This window comes from Euwallacea fornicatus, chromosome 23 (assembly GCF_040115645.1).
Source record: "Euwallacea fornicatus isolate EFF26 chromosome 23, ASM4011564v1, whole genome shotgun sequence".
Classification (NCBI taxonomy): Eukaryota; Metazoa; Arthropoda; class Insecta; order Coleoptera; family Curculionidae; genus Euwallacea; species Euwallacea fornicatus.
In genome coordinates this window covers 347,168-366,267 of record NC_089563.1, presented here as the reverse complement: position 1 = coordinate 366,267, position 19,100 = coordinate 347,168, and the positions used below count along the sequence as shown (strand labels likewise).

Genomic DNA, 19,100 nt, shown 5'->3' with positions numbered 1-19,100 from the left:
ATCCAAATATTAGATTGCAATGTCGCACGGTAGAGCGATTCGCAAATTTTAATTTAATTTGGATTTAAACTAAAATTATTGTCATTTTTGTTCTGAATTTCTGATTAAAAACCGATATTTAATATCTTTTAAAGACCTTTGCAGGCATGAATTTTCATGAAACACCTTTTTATTTAACATTCCCAATGCACTGTTGCACAAAGTCAAGTCTTGTCTATATAGAATTAACGAGTTGCTTGTGTCAAACGACTGACAGTCAGTGATATAACCTCAATTGCCTTTCACTCGCGGTTTTGGTTGAGAATTTTCCAATATTTTTAATTAATTTTATTAGTTTTTATCGTTTTCTTAACTTTTACAAGATAATACTTTGTGAAAAATTCCACCAAAATGGTGAAGCTAACAGCAGAATTAATTCAAAATTCAATGCAGTACATGAACCCAGTAAAAGATCGGGAACTTGATCTTCGAGGTATGTATTTTCGGATATTTTTTGTGTTTTATCATGTGAAACTCCTAAAAAATGACACCATAAAGTAAATTATATTGCGGCACTTACTGTTAAATCGTTAGCAACACATTATTAACATAAGTTCATTTTGAGCATTAAATTAATCCGAACAGTGTAAAGCTGGATTTACAAAATGGCATAGAGCATCAGAAGCATAACATATGAAACTTACATAATTGAACCTGTGTATTTTTTTTAATAAAATAAACATGGAAAAACCAAAAACAATATTTTTAAACAAACAGGAAAAGATCTACACACACAACTAAAAAATTTTGTTTGTAGTATACATAATGATAGTTTTTCTCTACCTAACTTTGTCACAAAAATTGAGCCTCAGACACCAATATAAGTTTTCTTTTATTTTAGCTAAAAATAGGATTTTCCCATTAAAAATATTCAATTTTGCTCCCAATAAACATTAAGTCAGTTTGCAGATATTAAGTTGTTTCTTCCTGTAAAGTAATGTATTCAATTGCTTCATTGAAAACTGTTTTACAGGATATAGAATACCAGAAATTGAAAACCTGGGGGCAACTGGGGACCAATTTGATACAATCGATTTTTCAGATAATGATATTCGAAAACTTGATGGTTTTCCCTACTTGAAAAGAATAAAGTGTCTTTTGTTGAATAATAACAGAGTAATGTAAGTACAGTGTTGCTAATTACCTTTTAAAAATACAGTACAATTCTAATGGTCCAGATCAATAAAATCGTAAGCAGTGCAGGTTATAAAAAGAATCAGTACAAGAGAAAATAAACTTACTTTATGTCTGATATATATGTATGTATTTTTGCATAGTTGAAGATTTTATATAAAAAATAAAAGAGTATTATGATAACATAAAAGTAGACTATTATATTTGGGGACGTAAAATTTCTAGGGTAACTAGCCAACCTTTAAAAAGTTTAATCCAAACAAAAATAAGATCCAGATTACCAAAACAGTGAAATTTTAGATTACAAAATGCATAAAGTACAGAAAAGCAAGTCAAGATAACTGAACAATTCAGATTAATTCAGGTCCAGATTATTGAAGTTGTACTATATTAGATGCCAATTTTTCTGCAGAATAAAATTAATCTCTCTGACTCTAAATAAGTTTGAAATAATGTTAATAACTTTGTGTTTTAGTCGAATTGCAGATCACCTTGAAGAATACATTCCCAATTTAGAATCACTGATTCTAACTGGAAACCAGATAGAGGACCTTGGGGACGTGGAATCTTTGGCATCTTTAGAGAAGCTCACAACCCTCAGTTTGTTGCATAACCCTATAACAGCCAAACAACACTATAGACTCTACCTGGTGTTCAAGCTGCCTCAATTGAAATTACTTGATTTTAGAAAAATCAAGCAAAAGGAGCGAGACGAGGCCAAGACCTTGTTCAAGAGCAAGAGGGGCAAGGAGATTCAGAAAGATATTATCAAGAGGTCAAAAACTTTTATTCCTGGAGGAAATATGCATAATTTGGCTAAGAGTAGAGGCAAGTTTTGTTTGTACTCGTTTTCTAAAATTCAATAGTCTAGATATCTTGAATATATTTTTTACTAGCTCTTTTCTACAGAGAATTGGGAATATTATTTTTAATTTCAGGTTTATCTGATGAAGAAATTAAAACCATCCGTGATGCAATTAACAATGCGAATTCCTTGGAGGAAGTCGAGAGGTTACAAAAGATTCTGCAGTCTGGACAAATTCCAGGAAATGAACAGAATGGTAACTTTTTATGTAATTTAAAAATACAAGTTCTTATTATTCTGATTATGGGGTTACTAAGAGAGAAGTGGTCAATATATAAATTAAGTAATTATTAACATTTTATAAATTAACATTATTAACATTTTCTTTTATGCACAACAAGTACAAACTGTTTCTTTATAGGTTTAGCAAATGGTTCGTCGATGGAAGTAGACTAGAAATTCGGCAACTTCTTTTCTTCATATTACACTGCATAGGTAATTTTATTTTCCCCATTAAACTAAAATCAGTCAGAGATTTCATCCAGTCATCAATTATTCAAAAAAACATCATAATGTTATTGAACTGATAAGAACAATAGTCAAGTTGAAATGTTTTCCTATAACTTGAATTTGCAGTCGTTTTTTGTCGCATATTACTTACCACCTAGATGTTAGTTAGATTAAGGTTGAGAAGCGATTAAATAACTACACAAAGCAGTCTTTTGTAATAAAATTGAAAACATGCAACGTGTTTGTTTTATTGCCTTTTTATTTATTTAATGGTGTTACAAATAACAGTACCAAAGTGATTGGATTGTAAATATATAAAATATGTGAAACTCTGAAAATCTCAATGGGTGGGAAATGGCGTTTTTTCTTTAGTGTGAGGTGATATTCAAAATAAAATAAAACAATAAATGAACAATCGAATTCGACAATAAAATGTGCTCACTAGTTTTAAATGCCGAGTTTAAGCAAATAGATATAAGATTAAATTATATGAAATTTATATCAGAATACGTATCTACTTAAGTAGTTGTTCTTTTATAGCATGTTGAAAGTCTTACCTACTCGTTAGTAATGTCTAGTCACCATCACAGTTTGTAGAATATTCCTGAAATACAAAAGGTTTACAGTATTTTCAGTAGAAATAATTTTATTAAACAAAATGACTAACTTTTTCGGGCCATATGAAGCATGCATCGTTATATATACCTCATTGTGGAACGTCTCAGTAGTGGAACATTTTTCCCTATTTTTGTTGACATATTTTGTAAATCTATAGTTTGCAAACATAGGTAGAATTTGGTTTTACTGATACAAAATAATTGTGATAGATATTTATGAATTTCATTAAAGACTATATTAAAATAAGCCAAAATCTATAAGAATAATAATAAAATATTTTTAAATAGGTCTGACTTGAATTAAACATTTAAAAAGTAATGATGTACTATATCAATCACATACTTAAAACACTTAATGAAACACTGGTGATTTAAAAAATACATCCTAAATTGAGAATTTGAGCGTACAGAGTGGGAAATATATCTGCTAATGCTAATAACGCTGTAGTATCGGGCCTTTCTGCTGGATCCGGCTTCATAAGTAAATTCAACAATTCCTGCATTTGTTTGCCGTATTTTATGTTGATGGGTTTGAGAGTACCCCGTGCAATTGAAAGCACTATATTTGATATCTGGAAACAATAATGCGTTGTTATGAGTTAAAAATTCAATTTATTGAACTTACAGGTCCTTGAAACATTTTGTCCAATTCACATAGTTCGTAAAGAACACAACCAAGTGCCCATATATCTGTTTTGTTGTTATAGGGCTTACCATCGCAAATCTCTGGAGCTGCGTAATTGCAAGTTCCGATTATGGTGTTTGCCAAATAATTACTGCAAGTAAGTAAAGGATGACTGAAATGTTTGCCGAAGTGCATTACTCACTTTGCCAGTAGTTTGGAAATTCCAAAATCGCCGATTTTTAATACGTCTTTTCTTAAACCGGTAATGAAGATATTTTCGCTCTTTAAGTCTCTATGCACAACTCCCTTTTCGTGTATGTGGTGAAGTCCTAGTATTATTTGGCAGATAAAATTCATCACGCACTATGAAAAATTAAAATTTTTCTCTTGATAAACACTCATCCAATTTTTTCACCACCTGCGGATCCAAATAACTCAGAGTTTTCCTTCTTTCATCTATAAATTGTTGCAAATTTCCATGACTTGCGTACTCCATTACAATGCAAAAAGATTGGTGTTGCATGTAACTGTCGAAGTACTGGATAACATTCGGATGGCTCAGAGATCTGAGGATTGCCACTTCGTTTTTGGCCTTGCTCTGATCGCCTCCGATAAGTTCAATTGGGATCTGCTTTATTACCAATTTTTCTTTGTTATGCATCTTTCGGCAAAGGTATACAACTCTATATGGATAAAGGGAGTTTTATCTCAGCAAAATCTTCTTTAAGAGTTGAAGCTAAGATTTTAGTACTTACCCGAAGGTACCGCGACCAAGTTGCTCTAAAATGTCGTAAAATTCCATTTTATGTTTTCTTCTTAAGTGGAAGTTTACTAGAAAATTTAAATTTAATCCTTAAAACATAAATCAAATTCATACACAGCACCACTATCCATTCCAATTTTTTATTAACAAATATCACAAATAGGAAAAATACACATGTATTTTTTATATTAGCATATTTTACTGCTTAAAATTATTCGTTTCGGATTGGTATCGCTGATCATGAGGTCCTTTTCGCAATGTTGCCAGCTGAAATTGAAATTCAAAATTAGAAAATTTAATATGATTATTTATTTAAAGAATGCCTTAAGTTTTCTTCTACTTGTAATAACGTACCTGTTTCCGTACATGTCCCGAATAATTATCTTATCCGTGAAAAGAGTAGAACTTCTTAACGTATGATTGGTTGTGCTCTCCTCGTCTATGTTAAAGAAATGCAAATTGGTATGAATGTTTCTTACTTTTGTAGGATCCAATGAGTTAAACTCTGCCACTGCTCGTCCATTCATCCTTGAGCCGCTCATCACTAGGTCTTGGGTGCTAAAATGCATTTGTAGAGCATTAATGTCATTTGTTATATGAATACATTCATACTTTGTTTCTACTTGAAAAATTATGGAAATGTTGCGGTAAAATAGGACCATTTGCAAAACACCCTTTATTGACGTAGTCTTAGGCGATACATGAACTGAGGCTTGCAGTTGCGTCCCTAAAATAACAACATTAATCTCTGGTTCATAAATTTTATTTGAGTTAATTTCAATTGAATTACCACAAAAAGGGCTAGATTCTCTAGTGGAAAAATACATAATGCCCTCCCCCTTAACATCTTCCCCAAACTGACCGATTTCGTCCACCTTGTACATAGGATTAATCATCATGGACGAAGTAGATTTTTGCAAAAGAGGAAAACAGTGTCCTTTTTCGTAGGAGGGCATGCCTCCTGGACAATTATATGCCGTAAATTGGCAATAATTCTTGTCCTTTTGGTTCAGATTGTTCGCTTTATTTACTATAGTCTCCGAGAATAATTGAAAGGCTCGTATGTGGCTACATGCCGAGTCTCGGGTTAAGGTGCCTCCTTCTGAAATTTCAAGATTTTTAAAACTAATTTAGGACTAACTTGCATGTTTACCCAAATACGTATCCACTATGGAGCTTCTCGCATCTTTGCATCCTGGTTGTTGTTGACCCCCATTTGGGAAAAAATCTACATGCCCGATTGGCTCCCACAGCCCAAATCCATCTGTAACGAACTGAATTTTCACTTTTAACTTTTTTGTCTTCTACAAAAATTTCCATTTTGATACATACTGGACTTGAATCCGTATGTAAAACATCGACAAACTCGGCATCACTCCTGTCCAACTTCTTATTTTTCTCTCTAAAGTGATTGCGTCTGAATAAGGGACTTGCGGCGTCGAGTCCTAAAAACATCATTAAAACTAGTAATTATGTTTGTAATTAAAAATGTACGGTCAGTTACCAGTTATTCTGCCAATCAAGTGATTTTTTAGTTTAAGTGTTTCAGATGCGGTTCCAGCTACATGAGCTCCAAGAGAAAATCCAATTAAATGGATGTTCTTTGGATTTAGACCACTTTCAACCATGGTAAGCAGCAAGATACCAAGTTCTCTTCCTACTAATTCGGTATTTGCAGCTGCTGATGTGTAGTGTGGCCCTCGAGCTCCTATTTTCCAATCAACGAGGATCACATTACAATCGTACTGAAATTAATTATAAATCAACTGTGAAGACTTTCAATGCCAATCAAAATAAATTCTATATTTTGTGGGTTTTTAAATAAATTTCAAGAAAAATTTTTCCTTGCGATTCATGGACAGCTGCGGTGGACATTATCAAAGACGATGACGCAACGGGCAAAGATGTCTCTTAAGCTTCTCGGCGGTGGCTGAGGAAGCAACTGGATTGTCTATGGTATTTATTCTGTGTGCACGAGGGTGTGTGTTGGTGAGAGAGGCTGCAAAGTATGGCTCAGTACATCCTTATAATCTGGGTTGTTTCGATTTCAATAGCCTTTCTAGTGATTTAAGCTAGTGCTATTAAAATTGTGGTAATATGCTCACCTTCTTGAAAAGGATTTGAGCTTTTTTTCTTCTACAAAGGGAAAGGTTCTCTTCTTTGGCCACAGCGGTGAAGAAACCTACGTGGCGATTTTTACATGTAGATGACGTGTCTGTTCTTTAAAACCATGGTGAGAGGGGCCTTGGACTAAGAGAAATTTGGACTGAAGAAGAAAAACGGGTTCAGATCTTGCCTTTCTTACTTTCACAAAGTCACGCATATGATCGGGAAGGTATTGGAAAAACATAGTATCAAAACCGTTTGAAACCAACTCACCAGAGTCTGAGAATGCCCAAAGATGAACAAAATCTTTGGTCAGTACCAGAATTTTACAGAATTATGTCCAATTGGCATAACAAAACGAAATATAAATGCTGGGCCGTGGAGTATAAAAGAAGTTGTAAGTTGGAGCAAGCGGAGAAGTCAGTTGTAACGAATTTCAGAAGGTCAGTCAGGTCATCAGGTTGTTCTCATCGACTTGGACATTTTAGGGCAATGCCAATAGAATTACCGTAAACTGATCAGAAAAATCATCGAGACCCTCGGACATGTCAACTTCAATAACAAGAAAGAAATTGCGGCTCTCAACCTATATTTGAGGCACGTGTTTCATCATATATCATGCGCACTGAAGCCTCTTTCCCCAATGTGCGCAACCATCCAGATGATATACCCATAAATACGACATGCGATCTAGGTTGAGCCTCAGTCATCATCCTGGAGCAAGATAGATCTCTTCGTTTATTGCCCTATCATCTCTGAGAATGTCCACCGAAGATGTGGACAAAATGTAAAAAAATTCTATGGACCAATTGCTTCAAAGTCCAGAAAATATTTTAGAATTTAATTTGATCAACCGAGAGAATCTTCATGGTCTGATCAAGTTAAGATATTTTTGAATGCAATTAATAAATATGAGACTTCTGAGACAAACTGGGCCAATATGGCGCCGGACTTATTTCTTCGTAGTGCGTATGTATGTATTTTAAGTAAACTATAATTTGTATAATGTTCTGTCAAAAAATGTTTCAAATAAACGTTTCAAGGCTACTTTGTGGACACTTTTTGATGACCTTAAACTTTTTTTTCTTGCTCCAGAAAAGGTCAACGAAGTTCAACTTTTGTTTTTTAAATGCGACCTTGCATTTATTTCTGGCTTGTTTTATGGAATCTACACTTATTTCCACATAAAAAACATAAAATTTTATTAAGGTTTGATAAAAAAAATCAAGAAAAAAAATGGTTTTCCTCATTTTACCATAAAAAGTAACCTCAGTCAGAAAAACAAAAAACAAAAACACCCTTTGTATGTTTTAAACATCAAATAAATATCATTCTGGAAATTTCAATATTTATCTTCTCAGTCATTTTATGTATACATACATTAGTATTGGTAAAAATGGTGCATTTGATGGAAAAAGAGAGTATTGATTTGTTAGTGATGATTGGGTATGAAGGTCCAAAATGGACTCAACAAAATGTTGTGACAATCTTTAATGGTGTGTACCCCAATCGTCCACCCATATCACAGTCTTGTGAGGTCAAAGTTATAAAAAATATATATACAAACTGGAAGCGTCCAAGACAAGTCACAGTTGGTGATACCGCGCTAGATATTCTATAAGCTGTGGAAAACAAATCTAAAAGATCTTGAAACGACTGAGGCCATAGACCAGCTAATATCCGAAGTGTCGGTGGGCAGGATTTTAAAGAAAGAAAAATTTCATACCTACCAGGTTCTCTTAGTGCAGGAACTTAGCGAGGATGATTTTTTATAGGAGAATGCAGTTTTGCGAAATTTTGACAAGGATTTCTGAAGCAAAAGCTAATTTTTCAAACAAAATTTTATTCTCAGCTGAAGCCAAATTGAGCTTACATAGATCTTTAAATAGGAATAATTGTCATCATTGGACTCGACGGAACCCTTAGTGGATAGCAGAAGTCCATTCACAAGACATCGAAAAATAAATCCGTGGGAGGGCGTCGTAGGCAATAATTTAATTAAACCTTTTATCATCGATGTTAATTTAATTATCATAAAATATCTTCAGTTATTAGAACAATAAATTTTACCGGTATTACGATTTATTTATGGCGATGGTATTAATGAAGCATAGTACCAGCAAGACAGAGCACCCCCTCACTTCGAACTGAAAATCAGAAAATTTTTAAATCTGTTCGGTTCAAATGGGTGGATTGTTCGTCGGGGTGAAATAGAATGGCCAGCTCGATCACCTGATTTAAATCCCTGGAACTTTTTCGTTTGAACCATTTCAAACATTGAGTTGATAAGGATTAATAATTTAGATGACTTGAGGACTCGTGGCGTCGGTGATATGTAATCGATCAGGCAAGACGCCTACACACAAGTCATGTATTAATTACTTTTTTCTGAAGGTTGAAATTTTTCAAAAAAATCCTTAAATATTTCAATTTTGTTTTAAAGAAGTATTTTTTTGCGATATATATTGTTTGTGTTAGTGACGTCAGCCTTGTGCAAGATATGACGTCATCGATGTATTTCTTGAATGACGACCTCCGATTTTTTTCGCGAAATATGAAAGTATGCCATTTCTACTTTACGACTGTGCAAAATTATTGGTATATTATCCCTTAAAAATTCGAGAAAATTAAATTTTAAATTTGAAAGTAGACTGCTTCATTTAATTTGTAAAATCGAACGGACTAAGATCTGGACATCTCGGCAACCACTCGATGTACCACGTCTTCCGGATCATCCGACATATCTGATTAGGATATTCGTGAACAATGACCGAATAGTGTAGTGAATTTTCATCTTGCAGAAGTCATAAATTTGCGTTGATTACTCTTGAATTGTTTATATCCAGAAATAAATTTTTCAGTTCAAAGAAATCAAAGAATCACGCGGTCTGGGCACTGATTTAGATTTACAACAAAAACATTTGCATTACGTTAACATAATTGAAGTACATAATTTATTTCCAAATTTAAAATTTTATTTTTTCGATATATTGATTATTTTGCATAGTCATGAAGTAGAAACGACATACGTTCACATTGCGTGAAAAAAATCGGATATTTCCATAAAAAAAATTGTCGGTGCCGTCATATTTTGTATACGGTTGACGCTCACAAAAATTACTTCTTTAAAACAAAATTAATGTATTCGAGAATTTTTTGAAAAAAATTCTTTCTTCAGGAAAAACTAATTTATGCGTGATATTATGAACACCCTGTATATTCACACGAGAAAATAATGCATGCGAAGGAAAGCATTGTGTTTTGATAACAATGCTTCAACAGGGTCGTGGGAGGAGATTTGTATCGTTATTGTCTCGTATGTTTTACTATGTATGGGGGTTGAGTATAGTCCAATTATGAGTATTGTTTTTCCAGTTTATTTGTGATTGTGATAGTGTTTCCCTTATTTTAGGCACTTGTGGCTGTTCATATAAGAATTCATTGAATGGGTTGTGAAGAGGGTTTTCGAGGTGTCTTATCTCTGTTACTAGCCTTCGCGCTATCTCTTCCGTGGTTTATATGTGTTTTCTTATTTTGTCCGTAGCATTTGCTCTCAGTATATATTCGTAGTCCAGAAGCAGTCTGCAGAAGGAGTTGTAGATTTTAATGGCCGTGTTCGTCTTAATTTCCTTATCGTTACATATCAGTACTCTTAAGTGTTTCGTTCTTTCGATGATTTATGATCTTGCTTTTTGTACGTGTTTAGTGAATTTTAACTTATTGTCTATTATGTTCCCCAGGTTTTTTACGTCTTTACAGTTTGATGACCATCTGATGCTTTTGTAGGGGAGTAGTCTTTAATGGCTTTAAAACTGAATATGGTGGTTTTGTAGTAACAGCTGATTTTCTGTGGCATTCGGCGTTGGTCTCCATCCGTAAGACGAAGTCATTGTGTTGTCCGTTAATGATTGGGGTTTTTCTTCCGCTTTTACGGTGGTTTTGTCGTGTACAAGTACCGTGTCGTCAGCATATTGTAGTATATATGCTGTTTTGTTAAAGCCGTTTTTGTCTCGTGCGTTGTATATATCATAACAGTATAACGGGTTATTCAAGAAAAGCTCTTGCATTTATAACTTTTTGTTTTTATATTTAGAAAGTTGAAATTTGAAGAGAATCTCTAAGAGAATAAAGTCGATTCGCTGACAATAATGGCGTTTATCTAGCACTTTCGGTTTAATCGAAAATTACCTCAACATTCTATTTTTAAATGTAATACCCTATAAATTTTTATTTTTTTGGAATTTAGATATCATTTTTAGTCTAAAAATATGTCACTAAAAAAATGTTTTTTTTTCTTGTGGTGTTTTCATGTCGATTTACCTCACCGAGACACACGTATTAGGTAAAATTTTAGCTTAGAATTATGGGGAAAAATACTAATTTGTCCTTTCATTGAGTACTTTTTCTTTTGTAAGCAGTTGAAATACCGAAAAACAGTTTTTTCCATTTATCTCCCGCTTTCAAATAGCTACATGGTGGCTCTTTGCAATTTTTAAGAGACAATTTTTTACTGATTTTTTTAATACCAAACACATGTTCGTTTATAAATGAACCGTTAATTCACGAAAAACAGTCAAATTTTGAAAAAAATACATTGGAAGTAGAGTACATTATGGTCGCCTTCCCAATAACAGAACAAAAGAATAAAATGTTTCTACTTGTAGAAATTGTGCTTTTTTTCTTCTTCATTAGCATTTCCTGTTTTTATTTTATTCACTAATTTTTTAAAATAGTGGTGGCCTGGATGATTCCTATGTAGAAACCTTTCCGCATGAAGTCGCGCAGCATTGGAAGGCCGTTGATGGCATTCTCAAATATTAACAACATATCAATAAAAACAAAATTAATGACATATTTTTGGACTAAAAATGACCTCGAGACTTTAAAAAAGTAAAAATTTATAGGGGATTACGTTTAAAAATTGAAAGTTGAGATCATTTCCGGTTTAACCGGAAATGCTGAATAAAGGTTATAAATTTCAACTTTTTAAATTTAAAAACAAAAAAGTTATAAGGGCGATTCATCTCCTTGGATCATACGGTATGTTGTAAAGTAATGGCGAGAGTGGCGATCCCCATGGGAGTCCTTGTTCAGGGGAAAAGGTAAAGGAGAGAATATTGTCTGTGCGTACTTCTAGTTTTCTGTTTTTGATTAAATTTCTTACTGTATTTAATAAGTATTTTTGTGTATTAAATTTGTGTAGTTTGTGTAGCAGTCCTTTGGGTCACACACACACTGTTGAAACTATTATTTACGTCTATGAAGAGACATGCAGCTTTATTGTTATTAAGATGTGTAATTTGTATGTTATTGGTCAACACAAAAAGTGTATGGACCATCGAGTGTTTAGATTTAAAGTCAAATTGGTATGGTGGAATGTGTTTTACGACAATTTTTTGAAGTCTAGTTTTTATGATATTTTCAAATACTTTACTAAACACCGGCAGTAAAGTGATAAGTCTGTAGTTTTGTATTTGTGTATTGTCCAGTTTGCCTTTAGGAATAGATACTGTTATTTCCATTTCCCAAATCTCTGGTGACGTGTTCGTTCCAATATTCCCGTTCATTAAGTTCAATATGAGTTCGTGCGTTTATTTAGTTAGGTTCTTCAGCACTTTGCTCTTTACGTTATATTTTCCCGGCGCTGTATTTTTAATACAAACGAATGCTTCGTCGTTCTCTCCTTGAGTAGTTAGTTGATATGGGTGATTCCTTTTTATTTTATTTTTTTTGATAAAAAAAATCGATTTTTTTTTTATCAAACCCATATAAATATTGACATGTCCGTGTGCGCAAATGAGTGTAGATTCCATAAAACAAGTCAGAAATAGAGGGTCACATTTGAAAAACAAATTTCGGACTTCGTTGGATGAATATGGGACAAGAAAAAAAGTTCAAGGTCGTGAAAAACTAATAATAAATTAGTCTTGTAACTTTTATTTGAAACATTTTTTGATAAAAAAAACTGTTTGAAAATTTACTGCCATTATTGCATACATTGTGTTTTTTTCTGATATACCTACCATTGTTATCTCCGAAAAGGTGAGAGCTACAGGTTCGATTAAGTGAGATAAAAATGGCCCCCTGTGGAGCTGTTTAAGGAAACCGCTAGAACGTCGCCACAGTTTTAATGGCATTAACGAAAACCCTAATAGCTCATAAGTCAAGCAAATATTAATTATTTCTGCTCCTTTATCGTTTTGTTGTTTAGGATTTATCAATTTCATAAACTTTAATAATAATGACGTATCTCTAAGCGAAATCCAGCAAAAAACTGATGCATCTGTGATACCGGCTAGAAAAATTTAACGTCGAAATGGTTTTACACATTATCGAGTTCGAAAAGTCCATCATTTGAGAAGAACTGATTTTGATAGGAGGCACACGGTTTACAGATGGTTATTACGTTCACGGAGACATGATGGGAACATCTGCAAAAAAATAATATGGATATCAACATCTTCATAGGGAAACAGCATTTTTGGAAAGGTTTCGGTTAATGCATGACTTGGAGTATTAATTACCAACGTTACCGGTCTATTTTTCTTCGAAAATCTTTTGATTGGAGATACAGTAGTGATCATAATTATAGCAACTTTTAAAAAATTTAAATAAAATGTATCTATTCGGCTAAACCCAATATATGTTTTTCTATTATTTATCTTCCACAACCGTTGATGTTTAAAATGCATCCAAATGAAATATCAACAATTCCTATAAGAAACTATCAAGACATATTTTTTCAATACCGGACAAAAATATAGCAACTCTTGGAATTTTAAAGTTTCACTTGATTTCCACACTTGTGTGTTTAAAGACGTCTTATTTCTAAATTAAATCGACGATTTCCATTATGGGTCGAGGTAAAACAATCTCATTACAGATCAGGAAAATTAGCATTGAGCGGTATAAAAGTGGCGAACGGCAAAGCGAAATTGGAAAGAGTTTGGGTGTGCATAAGTCAATTGAATTTCGAATTATTCACAAATTCAGACAAACAGGAAGTGAAGCAGCTGTAAAAAATTCAGGACGCACAAGGAAAATTACAAAAAAAACTGATAAATGGATAATTCAGATGTGTCAAAAAAATCCATTACTATCATCCACGCATATAAAATCACATTTAGAGGAAACGGGCCTAGCTCATATCAGTTCCAAGACCATAAGAAGATTAGTGGAAAATGGATTATTTGGTAGGCGACCAGCGAAAAAACCATTGCTGTCTAAGAAGAACGTAAAAGCCCGACTTCAGTTCGCGCAGAATTATCAACACTGGACATCTGAACAGTGGAAATTGGTAGTTTTCAGCGATGAGTCCAAATTTAACTTATTTAAAAGTGATGACCCATCATACTTTAGACGACCCAAAGGCCCAAGCTTGCAAAAAAAGTTTGTTTTACCAACCGTAAAACATGGAGGAGGTTCGATTATGGTTTGGGGTTGTTTCTCTAGTTTTGGTATGGCTCGACTTCACAAAATAGAAGGTCGCATGGATCGGTTCATGTACCGAGATATCCTCAGGAATCATTTACAACCATATCTTGAAGAAACCATGCCACTAAGAAGCATTTTCCAACAAGATAATGACCCCAGACATAAATCGAAACTTGTTTCAGAATGGTTTAGAGAGGAAAGGATAGAAGTTCTTGCTTGGCCATCGCAATCTCCCGATCTCAATCCCATAGAAAATTTGTGGGAATATGTGGATAATAAAATTCGGAATAATACATATTCCAATTTACAGGATTTATTTCAGGCACTTCAAGAAGCCTGGAAGAGTATTGATAACAATTTCATCAACAATTTAATAAATTCAATGCCACGAAGATGTGCAGAAGTTATTCAGCAGCGAGGGTTTTATGCAAAATATTCATTATTGAACAATTCTTTTGTAATTTGTTGAAGTTTTATTACTCTTTATAATTATTTTGAAAAAATTGCTATATTTTTGTCCAGGTCGAAATGAATATATTTTTTTATTTTTGTATACAAATTGTTATTGTTTTATTGTTATATACTTCAATCATCAACAGTCATTGTAGAATCATATTTTCAAAACATATTTTGAATTTAGGCCGTTAAGTCTAAATAATTTGAAATTTTAAAGAGTTGCTATAATTTTGACCACTACTGTATGTACCTACATTTTTTGGAAAACGGTTTTCAAGATTTGATAGATGTTTTTGCACAATTTCAATATTTCCGACGAGACAGGGCCCCTGTTCACTGCCATCGTCGTTGCCGGAGGTTTTTGAACAACTTGAAACCTAACCGCTAGACGGCCCAATATTATGGCCACCTCGTTCTTCCGATACGACTGTAATCGAATTTTCTATTTGGGGAATAATTAAAGAAAAAGTTTACTAAACTACACCAGAAAATATTGACGACTTAAAAATAAAATAGATTTTCCTATTAAAGCATTACACTCAGAACGCATGGAAATATAAAAAAAAAAATTATAAATAATATACGGTTATGTCTAAGGGAAAACAGGAAACACTGACTAGTTAGGATAATTATAGGTTGATAAGAAAGTAAAGTGTGTAATGCAGTTTAAAAAGGTAAATAAAAAATAGTCTGATGGCGAATTATTCGGGTTGAAACATTAATAAATGTAAATAAATTATGCACGAGTGTGTGAGGAATAAAAAGTGCTTTCGAAATATGAAACGAAAATTCCAGGTCCGTATTTAAAATAATGAAGCTAATAACCATTACTTAGTTGTTAAACGCTGTACAATGATGTTCAATATGTCGTTTTGTAGACAGTAAAAAGTTGTGCAACTTTGTAATTGAGACTTCTTTTCTGTCACAAACAGTTTACAAAGCACAAGGGATTGAAGTTTTGGGCTGTTTTCGTATTTTGACAAATATCTAGGAAACCACACAAAATGTGGCAACCTTGGCGCGTTTTCCATAATAAGCTACACGAGGGGCTGCTTTCATCTAATTTAACCAAAGTTGTAACCCATCCTTTTGAAGATAGCAATGGTAGGCATACCAAAAAAACGCCCTGTATATATGATGGACTATGCGCACGTACTATACAGTTTTAGTGAATTTTAATATTTTTCAATTAAGAAATTTTATGCTTTTGTTAGTTTTACAATACACAATAAAGTGTTACAAATTCTTATGTTTGCATCGTTTCAATGGTCGATGTCTCATGGTCAATTTTATTGCCAAACATTCAATACCAGTGAAACTAAGATAATAAACTTTCACAATAGGTATACCGAAATGTATACTTATCACCAAGTGTATACTTATAGTCAACTATAGTGGCTCAATGTCGTGTTAAAGAAATCAGTAAAAATGTTTTCGCATGGAATCCTTTATTCATTTTTGCTGTTTGGGACATGAGGAATTTACTGGGGCTTTCTCTAGGAGAGGACAAACTGTATAACCTCAAGCAAAATATCGTTACACAGTTTAGGTTATTGTCTCGCCTGGAAATCAAAATTTGGAAAAAACTGAAAGCTCCCCCGCAAAAATGATTTCCAACTTTTTCCTTATTTCCAATTCTCCATAGTAATTTTAATACCTACAAGTTTGAGGTACGAATCCTTGACAATAAGAGCTCCCTTCTCGTTCCAATTGCTAGTGTATCCATGTATTAAAATCTTCAAAGGTTTAAATACGTTGAAGGTGGATTCCCTTAAGGACTTTCCTTCATCCCCGTAATATAGCAATTCTGCCAAGGATGTATTTTTCCTGGTGAATAAATAGAATTTCGTATCCAGAAATCTTGGATCATCCGGTACTTTTTGCAGGGGTGAGTTTTTGTGCGGTAAACTAAAGCATCCTACCACGTCTGTAATTGCATGTAATTAAAAAAAATGCGTATAAAGATTATTGGTTAATAATATTGTTGCGTAATGAGGCTTAGTTGGCAAAATGTGAATTTGGATTGTATGAAAGTTTAGCAAGACACGCTTTGAATGCTTCATGTATGTGGGGACTATTAAGTCAATATTTTAATTACCTCTAAGGAAAGTAATAATATAATGCGCTTCATTATTATTATTAAGTAATTTATAACTTATTTCTGCATGCACTCGATTTAAAATTATACAGCAGTTTTCTTCGATATTACATAATTTTTTATAGATCTGATGTTGTTAGCTATAACAGTGACCAACAATGCTGTATCATAATGCAGACTTACACTTTATCTCTGGTTTACCACTTTTATTTCCCATTTAGTCGCGGCGCATAAGTGTAAGAACAAAATTGCGATAGTCAAGTTGTAATTATTGTATTTTTCAACTCCCATATTGCACATTTAGCTATTTTTTTATTGAGTGTTTCGACATTTTTGGGCAATTTCATTAATTCTCGAAGGTATAATATTAAGCTTAAAATGCATTGATGGTTTGCACGTCTAGTGTATCTAGTCCCGTAGCCCTGACCCACCTTTAATCAAAACCCATTAAATAACAACCACTATGGCAAAACTGCGAAATAGACTTATTGGGTAACGTGATTTTCAAGGCAATCATGTACGGCAAAATTTTTAATAAAAAGGAATGATAATTTTTACTTTGGTGACTAGTTGCTATGTTGATAATTGTGCGTTATTTCCCTCACAAACGAAGGGTTGATTTAAGGTTCAGTTTTAGCAGGCGATCTTCGTGCACAATGTGGAAATTTATTTTAAATAAAAACGTTGACACCTCTTCACATTAGTTATGGTTAGTTCAGGTTAAGGACCCTGTCAAATTGCTCCTTCAAGATTAAATTAACTTACCATAACAAATCATTTGCGTCGTCCGTTCCCTGTACTGATTAAGTTTCTCTCTGAGTCTTTCTGTCAATTTTTGAGCAGCTTTTATTGGAAACTGAGCAAAACGTGGATGTGAAAAAAGCTGCCCATTCGTAAGCGCCGCACATGTCAGTACGAACATCAACGTAGTTCTCAGTATCATTTTGTCTGAAATAGAGAACACATAGAATAATAAAATGGTAGCGATTCTATGTATAAATTAGCAGTGATCTACAGAGTTATTCTCAAGATTATTTCGAAATTAAATTTTTTGTCAGAATTGCGAGTCATCATTCATTAATCTCTCCATTCTGTTCAAGGATGGCGTATTTCTTCGAGCCGGTACATTGTGAGCTTATACTAGTAGATGTCTTCTTAAGTGAAGAATAATTTCTTACCTAAGTGGCTTATTTAAATTTTGTCCCTTATTTAAGGACACACATATGAATCAAATCAGATCCAAAACACAGAAATATCCCGCGAAACGAAACCACCTTAAAGCGACTTAACATTTTACACTCTTCTGTCGCTTAAGACCAGAATATCATCACTGACGGTACTGACGGTAATAATTGCAACTAGAATACTCTCTATACAACTTTCACTTTTCTTCTGGTCGTCGCTAATCCTGATATTGTAATACAAGTACTCATACATATGTATGAGTACCTGTATTGCTGTACAGTATATGGTAATAAATTAATTAAATTATTGTAATTATACGAGATTACTAATTAGTGCGTCGAAGTATGATATCTCGTTAAAAATGAATTTTAGAAGGAAATATTTCACATACAAGTTTTTAGTCATTAAGAGATGTGGGGTTGGTTTAAAATCATTTTTAAGTGTGCAGTATCCGTTATAAAAGCGTGGTAGCACCAACCCCCCCTATTTTTTTGCCATGTTCGAATTTTGTATCGGTTTTTAAGGTCAGATTATACAAAGAGTGTTATCTAAAAAATTTACCGTTTTCGAGTTATTCGGGCAAATTTGAAAATTTTGACATGAGCATGGCCTCACGGAAATCGATTCTGTTCTCTAATCGCTACGAATTTCGGAATCAACCTTCTGGGGCTTCAAGAGAACCTAATAAGCTACGTTTCGACGTGTTTTAATAAAAAAAAAATCATAACCTCCGAAATAAGTCTCTGGAGATGTATGACTTCAAATCTCAATAATTTGCTTATTTCAAATGGAATGCCCTCATTTCCACGATGACATCGCGTTCAGAATCGAAAAATCCTTAAACTATGAACAATTATTTTATTTTTATGCAAATAAGGTGATCACAACAAAGTCTCAAATTGTCGTCCATTTCGATCAGGACACAGTTGCAGTCTTACCAGAAAAACCCTATTTATTAGGTGTATAAATTAATTCTCGGCCCTTTGGTAAAATTGGTTAAAACACCTCTTTGAATTTACATTTTTTTCTAATTGTCAAAATTGCATGGATATCTTAGCAATTTCATATGGCATAATGTTAAAATTGTGAATTGAGATATTTTTATAAAAATGTATGTTTTTTGCGAAAATGAGTAAATCTAAGTATTGGGAACCCTAATGATATTCGATAGATAAATAAATTTCGCATCTAACAGTTAAATAACATACCGGGTGTTCCATTTAAATTAAAAAAGTTATTAACAGTTAAAAGTTGAACGAATTTGGCGCTATTTTTAGAACACCCTGTACAATTCGCCGACTTTTTGAAACTTACAGTACAAAATTTGG

General features: G+C 33.3%; 3 protein-coding genes across 3 annotated transcripts; 1 reads left to right on the top strand and 2 right to left on the bottom strand.

Moving 5' to 3' along the window:
• The first annotated feature begins 259 nt into the window (after positions 1 to 259).
• Positions 260 to 2,725, top strand: U2A (small nuclear ribonucleoprotein polypeptide A'-like U2A). The gene is made up of 5 exons (XM_066295790.1): positions 260 to 472; positions 1,013 to 1,160; positions 1,649 to 2,001; positions 2,112 to 2,234; positions 2,400 to 2,725. Exons 1-5 carry the CDS (start codon positions 391 to 393, stop codon positions 2,432 to 2,434), a joined length of 741 nt encoding a protein of 246 aa, XP_066151887.1. The 5' UTR covers positions 260 to 390; the 3' UTR covers positions 2,435 to 2,725.
• Positions 2,726 to 3,318: 593 nt separating this feature from the next.
• Positions 3,319 to 4,679, bottom strand: LOC136346549 (serine/threonine-protein kinase Nek8-like). Its single transcript, XM_066295788.1, has 6 exons — positions 4,615 to 4,679; positions 4,486 to 4,561; positions 4,149 to 4,413; positions 3,933 to 4,093; positions 3,731 to 3,881; positions 3,319 to 3,677 (listed from the first exon to the last, which is right to left on the bottom strand). The coding sequence occupies exons 1-6, from the start codon at positions 4,622 to 4,624 to the stop codon at positions 3,477 to 3,479; spliced, it is 864 nt and encodes a 287-aa protein (XP_066151885.1). The 5' UTR covers positions 4,625 to 4,679; the 3' UTR covers positions 3,319 to 3,476.
• LOC136346539 (pancreatic triacylglycerol lipase-like) lies at positions 4,618 to 17,997 on the bottom strand. The gene is made up of 10 exons (XM_066295773.1): positions 17,766 to 17,997; positions 17,353 to 17,535; positions 16,151 to 16,416; positions 5,998 to 6,238; positions 5,826 to 5,938; positions 5,647 to 5,767; positions 5,284 to 5,595; positions 5,106 to 5,220; positions 4,848 to 5,051; positions 4,618 to 4,760 (listed from the first exon to the last, which is right to left on the bottom strand). Exons 2-10 carry the CDS (start codon positions 17,528 to 17,530, stop codon positions 4,682 to 4,684), a joined length of 1,629 nt encoding a protein of 542 aa, XP_066151870.1. The 5' UTR covers positions 17,531 to 17,535; positions 17,766 to 17,997; the 3' UTR covers positions 4,618 to 4,681.
• Between the last annotated feature and the right edge of the window lie 1,103 nt (positions 17,998 to 19,100).

Bases quoted from the DNA above. Each gene is read 5' to 3' on its own strand.
- LOC136346539 (XM_066295773.1), bottom strand. From the start codon at position 17,530: ATGATACTGAGAACTACGTTGATGTTCGTACTGACATGTGCGGCGCTT. The intron at 6,239-16,150 runs GTAGGTATTAAA...AATTAATTTCAG, and splicing joins AGGATTCGTACCTCAAACTT to TACGATTGTAATGTGATCCT. The intron at 5,939-5,997 runs GTAACTGACCGT...TGATGTTTTTAG, and splicing joins CTTGATTGGCAGAATAACTG to GACTCGACGCCGCAAGTCCC.
- U2A (XM_066295790.1), top strand. From the start codon at position 391: ATGGTGAAGCTAACAGCAGAATTAATTCAAAATTCAATGCAGTACATG. The intron at 1,161-1,648 runs GTAAGTACAGTG...TTTGTGTTTTAG, and splicing joins TTGAATAATAACAGAGTAAT to TCGAATTGCAGATCACCTTG. The intron at 2,235-2,399 runs GTAACTTTTTAT...GTTTCTTTATAG, and splicing joins TCCAGGAAATGAACAGAATG to GTTTAGCAAATGGTTCGTCG.
- LOC136346549 (XM_066295788.1), bottom strand. The intron at 4,094-4,148 runs GTGGTGAAAAAA...AATTTTTCATAG, and splicing joins TGAGTTATTTGGATCCGCAG to TGCGTGATGAATTTTATCTG. The intron at 3,882-3,932 runs GTGAGTAATGCA...ACTTACTTGCAG, and splicing joins ATTTCCAAACTACTGGCAAA to TAATTATTTGGCAAACACCA.